Source organism: Gobio gobio (assembly GCF_949357685.1).
Source record: "Gobio gobio genome assembly, chromosome: 8".
NCBI lineage: Eukaryota > Metazoa > Chordata > Actinopteri > Cypriniformes > Gobionidae > Gobio > Gobio gobio.
This window is the reverse complement of record NC_137114.1, coordinates 29097553-29112610: the sequence shown is the minus strand read 5'-3', so window position 1 is coordinate 29112610 and position 15058 is coordinate 29097553. Positions and strand designations below refer to the sequence as shown.

Genomic DNA, 15058 nt, shown 5'->3' with positions numbered 1-15058 from the left:
GTACTACCACAGTACTTCTTGTAAAGGGCTGTGTAAGCAACAAATTCTGCATTTTGTTGGTGGAAATAAGTGATAGTAACCCACTGAAAGCATATTTGTATTATAAACACAATAAAAACACACATCAGTTATTAATACATATACCTTTATTTTATATCTCTAATAATTAATATATGTCTTTGCCCTATACATATTTTCTCTTAACAGTCTTGTAGACATACATAGATCATATTTAGTACAATATTTTTTCAATACTTTGATAGACAGAATATTAAATTCTGTTGAGAAAGCAGAGGACTGAAGCACACACACACACACACACACTCACACACACACACACACACACACACACACACACACACACACACACACACACACCCACAGATGCACAATATAGACTCACGTCTACGGCATGCACACACACACACACACACTGACGGAACTGACCATGGCTTATTACTTCTCTACCTCAAAGTACAGCTCACACATGTCAGTTGGACAGAGAAATCGACGTCCTCACATTTGCCCACTCTACGAAATCAACGAGTCAGCACAGAACGTCGGACTGCACAAACAGCAAGACTCACAAAATACACATGCACATACTTGGATGTCCAGTCACACCTTTTTTTTTCTCATGAAAAAAAAAAAGTCTTGAGAATCAAGGCCGAAGCATTTGAAACAAGCACATTAGTTTTTGGTTTCTGCTACTTTTGTGTAACTCACATAAAGAAATATGTAAAAAATAAATGCTCAGAGCCCCCTGTTGATATTGAGGAGCATGCTAGTGGTCGATCGATATGGGTTTTTCAATAAACGATTCTTAGACTTATACATTTGGCCTCCCCAGTCCTGAATATTTGGTCCCATCCTTGTAAATGCTACATGTAAATGGAAACATAGGCCGACAAAGAGTTCCAGTTGTAAATAAACAAAATGAGCATTATGTGAATGAAGTGCCTCACAAATAAATACACATATGCCTAACAGTTGATACATATCCACCAAAAGTAGGCTAAACACTTAATAACTGTTACATATACGGGATTGGTGGACAAAGACACACACATACACACATATTCACTCGCACACACAAACCCACTTGTGCAACAAAAAAAAAAACACATCTGGACAACCTAAATAAAAATAATTTGGGCTCTTGCTTCTCTCATAAAAATAATTCTCTCTATCTGTTCCTACATTTAGCCTTTCCACATCTGTAATGTAAAATAAAACAATTTAACACTTTTCTTTTTTTAAAGTAAGAAAAAAATACAATATATCCATAATTAGTGATGGATTCAGTCCCTAAACCACAAAGTCATACTGTACAAATTCCTGTTATAACAATAAAGAAACAAAATAATTTTTGGCCTTATATAAATGTGTGTACATGTAAAATATACCTGAAATTGGTCACAAAACCATAACACAGCAATCTTTATGTATTTAGTTACTATATATATATATTCATAAAGTAAACTGAACCATTTGTGCGTCCATTCCTGTTCCTATCCCAAAATTCACTAAGAAGATATATACCACTGTTCAATTTTTTTTATGTTTTTGGAAAAAGTCTCTTATGCTCACCAAGGCTTGTTTTTATTTGATCAAAAAAAGTTATAATAATATAACTTTTTTATTTTAATATATTTTTAATATATTTAAAATATTCCTGTGCTGAATTTTCAGCATCATTGCTCCAGTCTTCAGTGTCACATGATCCTTCAGAAATCATTCTAACATGCTGATTTGGCGTTAACGAAACCTTTCTTATTATTATCAATGTGGAAAACAGTTGCTTAATATTTTTGTGGAAAGCATGATATACTTTCCCTAGGATTCTTTGATGAATAGAAATATAAAAAACAGGATTTATATGAAACAAATTTTTTTGTAACAACGTAAAAGTCTTTACTGTCACCTTTGATTCATTTAATGCATCCTTGCTGAATAAAAGTAGTAATAATCTTTCCAAAAAAAACAAAAAAAAATATTTCTGACCTCAAACTTTTGAATGTTAGTGTACATATAGTCATGAGCCACACACACACACACACACACACACACACACACACACACACACACACACACACACACGTCCATATAAACAACGAATACAAATAAACAACGGCTGTATTCGGAGGCCTGGCCCCACCGTCACACAATACAGGTAGCAGACTCCCCTGGGGTGAGGTGTGAAGGGAGGTCGGCCGGGGCCCTTACAGGAGCCACGGGTCCTCCGCTTTTGTGCTACATGTCCAGCAGAGGACGAAATGTATCACACGGCATTGGTGATGACAATTGTGTCTCTCTGAGGGCCGCTGGACCAAGAAGCCTCAGGGGTAATGCTTTTTAGCAGACGCTATGGGGGTAAACAGTGACATTTTTGGAGTGGTACAGAGTGGCACAAAGATTTTACATCATGAACTGTGAAAACATTTAAGCTACAGGTGCTTACAGCAAGTAAAGACAGTAACTGCTCAACTTAGAGATTGCTTAATAATTAAATTATTTCATAATGCACAAGTGATATGTTGCAATTCTTTCGCAGTTCAATACCGAACAGCTGTGGGCTAAAACATAATTACTCACCCAAAACCTGACATGCTACAAGCACTGGTAGTTACATCACAGAAGCAACAAAGATTAACCTTGTGTCATTTTTCACCATCTGCCAAACACACATCATGTGACTAAACACACACTCTCAAAGTCACTGTATGGATGCATATAGTGACTGACAGCCATTGATGTCTATCTTCACGTCTCAAACAGAGAACGTTTACTGATGCATTGCAGCGTAATTGTGTTTGTGCTGCCGTAATGTGTTTAAATGTCATAAGCATGTCTGCCTCACTTATTAGATATGACCAGATACAGTCATGTATGTGTTTTGATGTTTTTGTCTGTCTAGGCTCACCTGTTTGAAGGTTCCTTTGGTGGTGAGCAGATAGTAGACCATGTAGGAAGGCACACAGATGAAGGAGGAAACTCCAATGCAGTAGCCGAGCACTGTGGTCCAGAATGGGTACAGGTAGTCAAACAGCTTCACCTCGGGCGGGAATGCCAGGAAACTCACAATAATGAACTACAGGCATGAAACAATGAAAGAACGTTTTTTCCAAAACTGGTTTGCATATCTGACATGCATCTGTCATCATTTACCCACTCTCATGTTGGTTCAAGCCTGTATGACTTACTTTTTTTCTGTAGAACAATGAAACAATGTTAAACGGTCTCTTAGTTTTTTGCAGAGCTGTATATATTTTTTTTATAAGTCGGTAGGTTCCAATGTTATTTTGGACCTCATTGACTTGTGGGTGACTTTGACCATGAGCGTGAGTAAATAATGACTTTCAGTGTATTTGCAAGTGAATGCAATTTCTGGACTGGGTTTCTATAACCCAAGCAAGCATAGCATATGCCAAAATCATGGGTATGAAGCCTAGGAAATGCATAAACTGATACAATGTATACACTGAAAGCAATGTAAGTTGCTTTGGTAAGTCACCAAATGCATAAATGTTATGTAATTGACTGACCAATAGGAAGCAGGGACAGATGGCTACCCAGCAGACCCTCCAGAAAATACCAGGAGCAAAGCCAAGCATCAGCTGCACGTCGTTGCAGAAACGCGTCGTCCCTGCAAGTATTTTACAAACACACTTAGTGCACATTGCCTAAAGCGGCATATCGGATTACGAAACTATTGAAGTGCGTGATAAGATCTTGGGACTTATAGATGGTAGTTGGATAAGACAGAACAGATGGACAACAGCAGAGAATAAAGTGATAGAATGACTAAACACTTTTGTAGTTTGACTTTATGACTTTTCTCCCTGTAGCGGTGACTAAAATGAGATTTCATAGACTCTCATAGGAAAGGGTGCACAGTCCAAAAGTAAGAAATATAAATGACATAAGCTAGGAGGTTCATAAGCAATGCTCAGAAAGTCTTGAAGAGTTTTGAGGAAGTTCAGGGGCTGTAATACAAAAATGTTGACGTGTCAAAAGTAAAAGTGGCTCCAGCCTAAAAGCCTCTAAGGGATGATCTTGTCTAGAAGTTTGTTTGCTCTTCGTTGCATCAAACCGACAATGAATTAGACGAGCGGAACAATCAGAATGAATTAAAGTGATGTTTTGAATGATTTAGCTGGAAGCCAATACCTACCATAGAACCAGGACACGGCAATGACCTCGAGGAAGACTACGGTGATAACAGCAGGGCCCGTGGCATACTCCTCAAATAGTTTAACAACAAACGCACCTCCCTACAAACGCATTAGCTCAGTATTAAAAGGAATAATGAATGTGCACACTTTGGAAAATGACATGTAATTTTGGTAAAATTCCAAGGACAATGTTTAAAGGCTTTAGTTAGAACTAAAGAAAAATGCTCCAATGCAAAACAAGACTTTTGTTAGCTGTGTTGTTAGACTTACGTAGGTGAGAGTAGAGAGGGCGCCCAAATAACAAACACACACCAGGCCGAGCACAAACCATTCTCTTCTTTTGGCCAACAGGTGGGGGAACTCGTCCAACATGGCTGTAATTACACCTTCCAGACCAGCAAACTGTAGTGCGCAGACACACACAAGAGGCAGGGGATGATAGAAAAGTAGGTCAAGGACCCATTGAACCTTACAGGCATTAATCCAAATAATGCTCCTTACGGTAAATATAGCACTAACTCAGTGGTTTTTGACAGGGACAAACATTATAATGAAAGAAAATTAGACTACATATGGAGTTGTCATTAGCAGACTGTAATAAGCCATGCCTAACATGAGCGTGATCACTAAGGACGGGAATGGGTTAACTATGCGCACCAAAGACCTAATGTAATGAAACACTGTTGACAATACATCATACTAAATTCAGAGACAATAAGTGGAGTAAACAGAGGGAAAAAAACTCATTCATTAAGAGAAAATTGTCTAGAAAGAAAGAAAGACTGACCGTGCTATCCAGCCCCAGCATAATTATCATGAGGAAGAATATGATGGCGAAGAACGTAGCAGCCGGCATATTGGCAATTGCCTCCGCATAGATGATGAAGAGCAGACTGGGACCTTAGAACACATGCATTCAATCATCACAAGTACATCAAATGTAAATTCAGCTATATCACATTGTATGTCTTTTCATAAACTTCCATATCCAATTGTTTATTTGATATTATGGCTTAAATAATAATTCCGAATTCTCTAATTCATACTTATTTGAATGGAAATGGGAGCAAGCATAAAGAAATGTGGTGCTCACCAGCATCCTTAGCTACAGTCTCCACACCTTGGTGGCGCATCTCTGCCATGTAGCCTAGTACTGTGAAGATCACAAAGCCTGACAGGAAACTGGTCAAACAGTTCACTGAGCTTGTGATCAATGCATCTCTGCAAATCAAAGAGAGATATAAAGAAAACGGACAAATGAAAAGATAAGAGTTCAAACAGGGAGCAGCAGAGAAAAGGGGTTCTAGAAAACAAAATTTCTGAAAAAATAAGAAAATCTGAGTGGTGATTGCAAAAGGTGTTGTGGGTGGTTGTCAGGGCATTGCTGTAGGGTTCCGAGAGGCTGCTACGTGTTTATTTTTTCTTTTTTTCTTATTATTTTTCAAGAAAATGACTTATACAGTATGGAAAACGGGGGAAAAAACTAGAACAGGGTAACATTGTTGCAAGTATAGACTCACATATACAGTCATTGATTTACATTACAGCACTCCATTTCTTCCAGTATTTTATATAATAAATAGGTCCCTTTTAAGTCTCAAAATTAAAATATATTTCTTTAACAATTTCTATCCAATCACCAAGTAAGGGGACGTCCCGCTTATACCAATGCCTTGTAATACTGACAAGACAAGATATACATCTCTTCCCAACACAGAGTGGGTAAAGTTTCCAAGAAACAATGATGTGAAATTTCTTGGTATTTCATATCTCCATCACAACCATGTTCCAGAAAGGTAATATTTTTGGGCAACCCCAGAATACATGAAGATTGTCAACATTGACATGCCCACACCTCCAGCATAATTGCGGTGTGGATAATTGTTCCACGTGGTTTCTTACAGCACCAATTCAACAGATCCCACCCCCAAGTCTCTATGATATTCTGGTCCCCAGATAAGTCAACATAATTTCCCCTCATCTGTTTTATCATAAATAAGTTTGCTTAGAGAAGTAATAGCACTCCTCTCCTCAACAAGCATTAATAATTCAAGGTATCATATTGGCTGTAGCCTGAACAGTGCTGGAAGAGTTAGGGCCAGTTCACACAGAACACATTTTTCCATTCCGCTGCGCTACTTTTCCATTTTCAATGTTTTTCAATGTAAACATGCGCTAGACGGACGTCTTTAACTGTTGTGCTCATGTCTCGCTTCTTTTGGCAGCATCTCATGCATAACATGGCATTCTAAAAACGTGGCACTCAAGTTATAGTTAGTTTTTTTTTGCTTCTGATCTACATCTCACGCTTTCAACACCAAAAACGCGTTCTGTGTGAATGGCCCCATATGCCCCAAAGTGTAATACCTAGCATCAGTTGTTTTTTTTAAACAATAGCAAGTGCTACTAATAATAAAATAGAGCAAAATACTAAGCAAACTTCAAACCTGCATAGAAACACATGCAAAAGTAAAGATATAAATGGTGCAGGGGGAATACAATTCTCGTTTTAAGCTAAGTGATAACAGAACCTTAGAGCAGATAATAGAAAATGACAGAGATATGAATGTGAGCCAGGTGTACTTGTAGCAGTTGTTATGAAAGGGATTGTAGCTAGCAAAGGCCAGGAGAACACCAAAGCCTGGGCCCAGAGAGAAGAAGATCTGTGCAGCTGCATCAAGCCAAACCTGAAAAAACACAGATGGAGTGATTTGTCTGTAAAGATTTTCATTCATCCACATCATATCTGACAGATGGCAAGAAGTATGTGTTTAGAGAGAAGACAGGCACAGCAACCAACACAGATTGTGCAATATCTTAGTATTCCGAATGGTTGATTTAGTTTCCACTCACTGAAGTGGTTAGAAGTTTGTTCCAATCAGGTTTCAGGTAGAAGATCACTCCTCTCCATGCTCCCGGCAAGGTGGCCCCTCTTATCAACAGGATCAGCAACACCAGGTATGGAAAGGTAGCCGTCACCCACACTACCTACCAGAGAGAGTCATGAAGAAGCTGCTAAACAAAAGGTCTAACTGTGCAACTGCTGAACAACAGCTTAAATTCAAGGTTGCTATTTTTTCCCTTTGAGGTTTTCCGTATAGCTTACCTTGCCAGAGGTCTTGACCCCCTTCCAGATGCTGAAGTATACAACAGTGAAGATGAACAACAGACAGAGGGCTAGCTGCCAGCTCACCCAGCCCAGCTGATGAAGACCAGGGGACAGATGAACCTGCAACACCTGCCGTCTAAGGACATGAGAGAAGTTGGTTGACAGTTTATTAAGGTAGACATGAAGGCCTGTAGAAGTTGGGAGATAAAGGTGCCACAGAATAGTAAAATAAAAGTCGGAAGGCGAGTATTATTTGGCTGATGAGTGCAGGACAGTTAGACAAGAACAAGAAGCAACATTTATATGGAAAACAGGAAATTCCGGCATCACATAAAACATATGGGAGCAATACACTAGATAAAGTCTCTAAATCTCTCCTAAAGCAGCGGATACACAGGCCCAATCCACGCTGTATCTTTTGAGAGAGAGCAACACAATCTCTTTCAATCACAAGAGTCTCTTGATGGTACATGAATCCTGGTGAAGGCAACGTTCCTACTAGCCAACCCTTTTGAACCTGGACTTGCGCTTACATGCACTTACATATAGAACTCCTCAGCAGGAGAGATGGAGTTTTCGGTCCAGGAGACATTCAAGTCGGTGGACAGGTAGCGGGTGCAGTTGGGAGTGTTCCACCGGTTGTTGCAGGTGATCCAGGGCAGTGTGGAGCGAAAGGAGGACAGGAGGTAGTAGAGAGCCCAGGCCATTATGGTATTGTAGTAGAAGGCAATGTAGAGTGCAATGATGCAGATGGCAAAGCCTATACCTGGAAAAGAAGATGAAAAACTACAAATGTCACACCAATGTCTAACTCGGTTTCAAGCACCTTCCACTTTGACATTTAGGACCAAGTTCCATTTACATATAATTAAGTTTCTTAAGCAGTTGGCATTTTGCCAAGTAAATGTGACAATTTCCATAACAGAGCTATCAACAAAGAGAGAGTGAAATCGGTAAGAAGTTTAGAAGAATGTCAAGGGAGAATGTACTATCAGCCCAGCGCATGTCAGTCTGCCGTTATCTGTCTGACAGTTAACCCGGGTCCACCGTCTCAGAAGTCTGAGCCTTGTGAAGTGAGCCATTCTTACCCTTGAAGATGGGGCAAATGTGTTTCCAGATGGAGATACACCCACTGCGGTGGAACTGGCCCAAAGCCAGTTCCATGTAGAACAGAGGCACGCCACCAAAGACAGCCATCAGCAGGTACGGCAGAAGAAAGGCACCTGAAGCACAAGGATTTAGACAGGAAGTGCAACTTGAACTTCACGGTTCAACTGCATTGGTCTTAACACATCCTGAAAGCACTATTATATCTACAAAAACAGCACAAAAGGCGCTAACATACACAAAAAGTTCCTGTTCTGACAAGCCCCGGTGCTTGATTAAAGCTTTATACGTGAGCTTTTGACGTGAACGCTAGATAGCTGTTGATTGAGTAGCAGCGAGCCAGATTATTAAACAATATGAGTAAGTCCCACCCATGAGAGCCACAATTAATGGTGTTGGATGCGCCGAGTGTCTCCCTGCCCACTCTATCTCTCATGCACTGCCCTTGCATGGTGAAACAGGAAATTACAAAGATTTTATTACTTCAAATTCAATGAAAGGAGACTAAAGCCTGTTTGTACTGACGATGCGGGCTGGATCGCACAAAGAGCGGAGACAACAGCAGAATTCCTCATTGTCTGTTTGTTCTTTTTAAGCAAACAGTACCTAGTTGATCTTGTCTTAAAGACGGAAATCTTTCTTTGAATGGGATGCAACACAATATTTGTTTAACTCCTCTAGAGTGCATCACACTTATCTGTCTCAGTGTTGTCTGCAGCTTCAGTAGCACTATTGCCTAATGCTCTTCACTTTTGACCTTACCCCCTCCGTTTTGGTAGCAGATGTAGGGAAAGCGCCACACATTGCCCAGGTCCACTGCATACCCGATTACAGACAGCAGGAAGTCCATCTTTTTGCTCCAGGTCTCCCTAGGTGGATTCAGGCTGGTCTGCTGGACCACCAGAGTCCTGAATGTTCCAGGGGTGCTGCCCCTGTCCGTCCCAGCGCCTTCACCTTCCCTGGGACTTTGTGGGGATGTGCTGGTATAACCGTTGGATACCTGCCCAGGCCCGGAGCAGGATTTCGGACCCTTCTCGGCAACGCTGTCCGCAACCAGCCTGCCATTCTCTTGCGACGCCTGTTCTTTCTCCTCCTTTCCCCCGTCCTCCTGATTCATCATCATGGGTTGTTTCATCTCCATGGTGAGGACTGCTGTTAGGGCTGAGACGGTGGTCCTCTTGCACTGGCTGATATCGTGCCCATGAGGGGATAGAGAGCCTGGAGAAGAGGGGCTGGGTGTGGAACAGAGTGGGCTGGGATGGAGAAAGCAAGGAGAGGGTGACTGGTCCTTAACCTGTATGTTTTAACAAGCTCAGGTGGGAAAACAAGGAAGGACCGCTCAGGCCCAGCTGCAGAACAAAGAGAGGGGAATTTCAGATTGCGCTGGAGGCAATTTAACATGGATTTAACCCTGTCATTCTCATAAAAAACTGTTCTTAAGGAGTGACACTTTCATTTTTGACAGAAAAAAACATGTTGTTTTGCAAGATTTTGATTAAATATGCCTCTAAAACATGGCCGTAAAACATTAAGTGAACTCTGTACATGCCACAGCAACATTACACCTTAGGGAGCTGCCAAGACACTTATTTATTCTCACTACGCCTGACACTGTTGATACTTAAATTACAATAAGAGACTGTACCCGATGTTACACACAGATGTATTAGATGCACTTAACCCAACCTTGACACTAATTTAAACAGATCTTATATACGTGTATCGTACATTTATACATTCAACAGTGCAACAAGTGAGAGTTAAGTAATACCAAACATTACAACATGTTAAACTCATGTAAAAGATAGACTAATTGCAAAAATTTTATTTTTATTTCGGGACAGAAATAAAGGGTCAAACGAGTTTAACACTTGCTGATCAATACCAATCAATCCATCACCATTCAATACAAATATATTATATTGCTTTTTTTTTTTAAAGAAGCGTGAATCAACATCAAATATTAGCTGGAGGGTAAGATGCTTCCAGCAACTGCATTTCTTTCCGCCTAGCGTTCTCTAAAAGCTGTTTGTAATTACTAGTTGAAGTTGAGGGGCAGTGATGCAGGTGAGAAATATTAACTAAGAACTATACATCACAACATAATGATTATAATAATGTCAGGAATAATTGAAAGGGGAATACACTTTTTTTTCCCCTGCTCGCCTTTTCCTCATACTATTGCCTAATTATAAACAGCTAACGCATTTCATTAAGTTTCCATCAGGGGATATTTTTTCTTGCCAAAAATGTTTATTATTTATTCAAAGTGAATAATTTGTTCTGCTAAAACACATTTTGAAAAAAGAAAAATACTATTAATGATTTTATGATGGCTGTGGAGAAGGTGGAAAGCGTTCTGCACTATTAAAATCAGACAAAAAGTGAAATGTTAAAATGTTTGCGCATATCCAGCATGGCAACTTATCAATACAATTAATTTGAATGTAAAAGTTGAATCGTCAAACACGAGTACACGTACAGGAAAATTACACTCAAGCATTTTTTTATGTGGAAAGATTAAAAAAGTTCATTTTAAAAAAGAGAACTTAAGGACAAGCTAAATTACCATGCCATAGTCTCAATCATCTAATTGAAACATTAAAAATGTAAAACAAAATGTCATTTTTTGAGCTCACTTCATCCTTCTCATCCAAGTGTCACAAGATAAATAACATTGATTTACAAGTTTTACCTGGGATGGTTTCCTGGACAAAGATGATCTGATTGGCAAACTGCCTGATTTTTATTATTTACAGCTGTATCTCTTTGCTACTTTCTGCCCATTCTTCCTCGCACACACTAAATCAACCCACAAATCGGCTCCCTTTTACACACCCTAAATCTTAATGCTGAGCGTCTAGGACACCTCGGCTCATTTTTTTCTTTTCATAATCATAGATAATAGCAAGGTCAAGATCAGTGCAGCTTTGTTATGGTAGGAGTTTGTTCGGTTACCAAGATCACAAGATTACCAGGACCTCAAGCCAGATGTGTGTAAAATAACCCATTACTCCACCATCTTCATTATTACACATCTGATATACACATAAATACCAAATGAAATAAAGTGCTATGAACAGTTTTACAACCACTAGATATTGAGATAAAACACTTCCAGCCCCATTGTAGCATCATTAGACCCATTAAAATGAGCTATTCATGGTTCTCAAAAACCTCCACTACAGCAGAGCTAGGCTTCCACATTTGAATGAACTTAAAATGTCTGTTAAAGTACAACTTGAAGATTTCACAGCACTACATAAATCAGCATAAAACTTTGGACAAAGAATCAACGACATACACAGAAACATCAAAATGCCTCCTGTTACACATGCAGGCACGCACAGACACACACAAGCAAAGACTTGCCACCCCAAACCGCTTCGTTAAAACACACACGGAGCCACAAACACCATGCACAGTGCAACCCTACCGTGCTGCGGTTGAGCAGTTCTGTGGGGGTCTGTGTTAGGGTGGTGACCAAAACCATCCCTGGGAGCCCGGCGCTCAAGACACACCCCCTTCACCCCTGCTCGCTCTCTTTCTCTCACTCACCCTGTCTTCCTCTACTTTTTCTGCAACAAAATAATCTTTGAAACTTGCTTTGTGGTAGTCATCCTAAGGCACTTCAGATGTAGTCACATAGAATTAAGCTCAATGATGTAATTATGGCCCCTGCTACCAAGCATCTGTTCATGCAAAACACAAAAGGCATGAATGGAGAACTCCAGCTCTCATCACATGCGTATATTTATTTGTGTCTAAAGAAGCCTGACCTACATTCTTAAAATCCCACTAAGATATTTGACTTACCCGTAGGATCTTAATTGACGTCAGATTTAAGAGGGACTGCCTATTAGTTGAAAAGAATCACTGATATCTTTATACACATGCAGGTCAAAAGTTTAGATACACAAACGGTAGCACTTTACAATAAGGTTTCATTAGTTAACATTAGTTAACCACTTTAGTTAACATGAACTAACAATCAACAATACTTCTATGGCATTGTTTAATCTTAGTTCATGTTAAATTCAACATTCACTACGTTATTAAACTCAAAATCATTAACATTAGTTAAAGTACTGTGAACAACATGAACAATCAATGAACAACTATATTTTTATTAACTACCATTAACAAAGATGAATAAATTCTGCAACAAATGTATTGCTCATTGTTATTTCATGTTAGTTAATACACTAACTAATGTTAACAAACGAGACCTTATTGTAAAGTGTTACCAGATACATGTACTGACTCTATCACTATTTTATTATTACATATTTTCTAGTAAAGTCTAGTAAGTACTAGTAAAGTCATCAAACTTGTCAATGAGTTTCCCCTTCATTATTCATTATCATTAACACACACACACACACACACACACACACACACACACACACACACACACACACACACACACACACACACACACACACACACACACGTTTGTATACTGTATGTATGTACACATTATCATTTTATAATATTTGTAGACATTAAAGAAATGTTAAATCTATTCAAGTGTGTCCATATTTTTGATTTTACTGTATATACTCAATTACATGCAAACAATGATCTTGTTGGGAAGCTCACTGTACAATAGACTAAAAACAGTTAAAATATAGGCCTTGTTTGTCAATTAATCTTCTAAGTGCCATGGCAAATAAGTGAATTACGCACACAGTTGGGAGTCTAATTGTAAACAAGATTTCAGAGATAAATATGAACACGCAACATGGTTTCCACATTGACTTTTAAGCTGTACATAATGTAACAACTACATATTAGACGTAAACCATAAGGGTTGAATCAACAGGAAATGATAAATACATTACCCTTCTGTTCTCCTGAAAGATCTGCAATCCAGAAATAGCACAGCTTAGTGATTTGAAAATTAAACTTCATGCACTACAACAAAACTGACACTTCAGCTTCATCACCAGACTATGAACTTTTCTAATACAGCAAGTTGTCCTTGTCTTAGCATAGCACTAGAGGATATTAAAATGTATTGTTTACTTGAATTAATGCCATCACCTCAGGCAAACATAAAAACAAACACACGCGCACACACACAACAAAACAAATAATGTAAGATAATAGCTGAATATTTGCATTTTGGAACACAGACAAAGCTGGATCAAGTCCTACTAAAGTAGCTACAGTACTGTCATTTTGCTATACATTGTGCGACCTGAACAAAACTTTGAGGGGAATCAACTATTTTGATTATTTCTAAGTAATTCATGCAGATTAATAAAAAAAAACTCAATTCTAAATGTTAGCTGCATTGTTTAATGAAAGTAAAAGTGATTTTCGAGGTGCAATGCACTTTGAGCCGTGCAAATTGTAACCATTAGCATTAAAAGTTTTTGGTGATATGAAACTCTATAACAAAGTGTTAGAAAAAGACAGCATGTGTTGCTTCATCAATATAAAATGATCGAACTGACCATCCGAAACTGATCAGATGACTCCAAGGTGATTTTAATGGAAGTATAAAGTTCACACAGGTGTCCTACGTACTACTGTAAAGGTGCAGGCTACTTCGTCGCATTAACCAAGGCAAGAATGTTCCACTAATGTCCAACAAAGTTGTTTAAATACTTTTCTGTCAAATTTTTTTTAACAGGATACCTATGTTGCTACATCATTTATAATCGTACAATCATCTTTTTGTATGTCAATGTATGTATAATCTGAGCGGAAAACAAGACATTTGGCACAAGCTTTGCCTAATCTCTTACATATTGTTGTGATTGTCCATAGACAGTAGAGCGTACAGAAGACGGGACAGAGGGATCACGACAGAACGAGTGCTGGCAACAAGGAGACAGGACGTTTAATCTGTAAAAATGACCCTAACCAGTGAAAAGTACAGAGAACCACCTCAGGTGAACCGCATCACCACAGCTCTTATTATTTTGTAGATTTACCTCCATAAAATCGTTTTCAGGTGTTTTCCTGTTTCTTCCATCCATACTTATTCATTCACTGTTCATTTTTTTTTCTGAAGTTCCTCCTATCTGCTATATCCTATCGAAACAAGCAATGCTATCTGTCTAGACACGTGTTGAGGGAAACAGCGCCCTCTACAGAGCAGTGAGTAACTGCAAACAAATTAGCTAAGCCATGTACAAAAAAATGTCTTCACATATGAAAGGTAGATATAATAAACACTATTCTTTTAAAGATTTGTTTAGCGTATAAAATGGAGAAAGTGTGACCTACCTTACAGATGTCAAGTTGTGTTTTGCAGCTCATGCTAATTTGATGATTTTGCAGCATCCCTTAGGGCCCACGGTGGGAGGGGACAATACAAACTATTTCCCCCACTTTTAAGTACACTGTTAAGCACACATAATGTAATGCTGAGGATCCATTACATCCAGTTTTTCTTGCCCATCTAAAGATTCTGATATTGTGTGTCTTCTAGCTAAATATAATAGCTGCTACAAACCCGTTTTAAATCCTCAAAGACAAACACATAACATCCTGCACACAGACAGCTCTTCTTGAAGAACCAAACTTCTCTGACAGACATACAAATACACTTACAGTGTGGAGAACAGCGAGTCTTTCCAATCTGTCTGAGCCAGTAGGCTAATCCGCAACAAGTCCAATGAACTGAAAAGCAACAGAGGGGTGGGGTGGAGGT

At 39.0% G+C, this 15058-nt stretch overlaps 1 protein-coding gene and 1 long non-coding RNA gene across 3 annotated transcripts; both read right to left on the bottom strand.

The window, feature by feature from the left end:
* Nucleotides 1-1744: 1744 nt before the first annotated feature.
* Nucleotides 1745-9674, bottom strand: slc6a4a (solute carrier family 6 member 4a). Its single transcript, XM_079823067.1, has 13 exons — nucleotides 9154-9674; nucleotides 8373-8507; nucleotides 7828-8050; nucleotides 7282-7420; nucleotides 7029-7163; nucleotides 6759-6862; nucleotides 5269-5396; nucleotides 4963-5075; nucleotides 4446-4577; nucleotides 4175-4274; nucleotides 3546-3646; nucleotides 2924-3091; nucleotides 1745-2365 (listed from the first exon to the last, which is right to left on the bottom strand). The coding sequence occupies exons 1-13, from the start codon at nucleotides 9530-9532 to the stop codon at nucleotides 2282-2284; spliced, it is 1941 nt and encodes a 646-aa protein (XP_079679193.1). The 5' UTR covers nucleotides 9533-9674; the 3' UTR covers nucleotides 1745-2281.
* A 654-nt stretch (nucleotides 9675-10328) lies between these two features.
* On the bottom strand, nucleotides 10329-15021 carry LOC307130157. Of its 2 annotated transcripts, none has more exons than XR_013817020.1 (3): nucleotides 14959-15021; nucleotides 14632-14747; nucleotides 10329-13256 (listed from the first exon to the last, which is right to left on the bottom strand). It is a non-coding gene; the product is annotated as an uncharacterized lncRNA (long non-coding RNA). The 2 variants fall into 2 exon arrangements; XR_013817021.1 differs by having other exon boundaries at nucleotides 14861-14992.
* Between the last annotated feature and the right edge of the window lie 37 nt (nucleotides 15022-15058).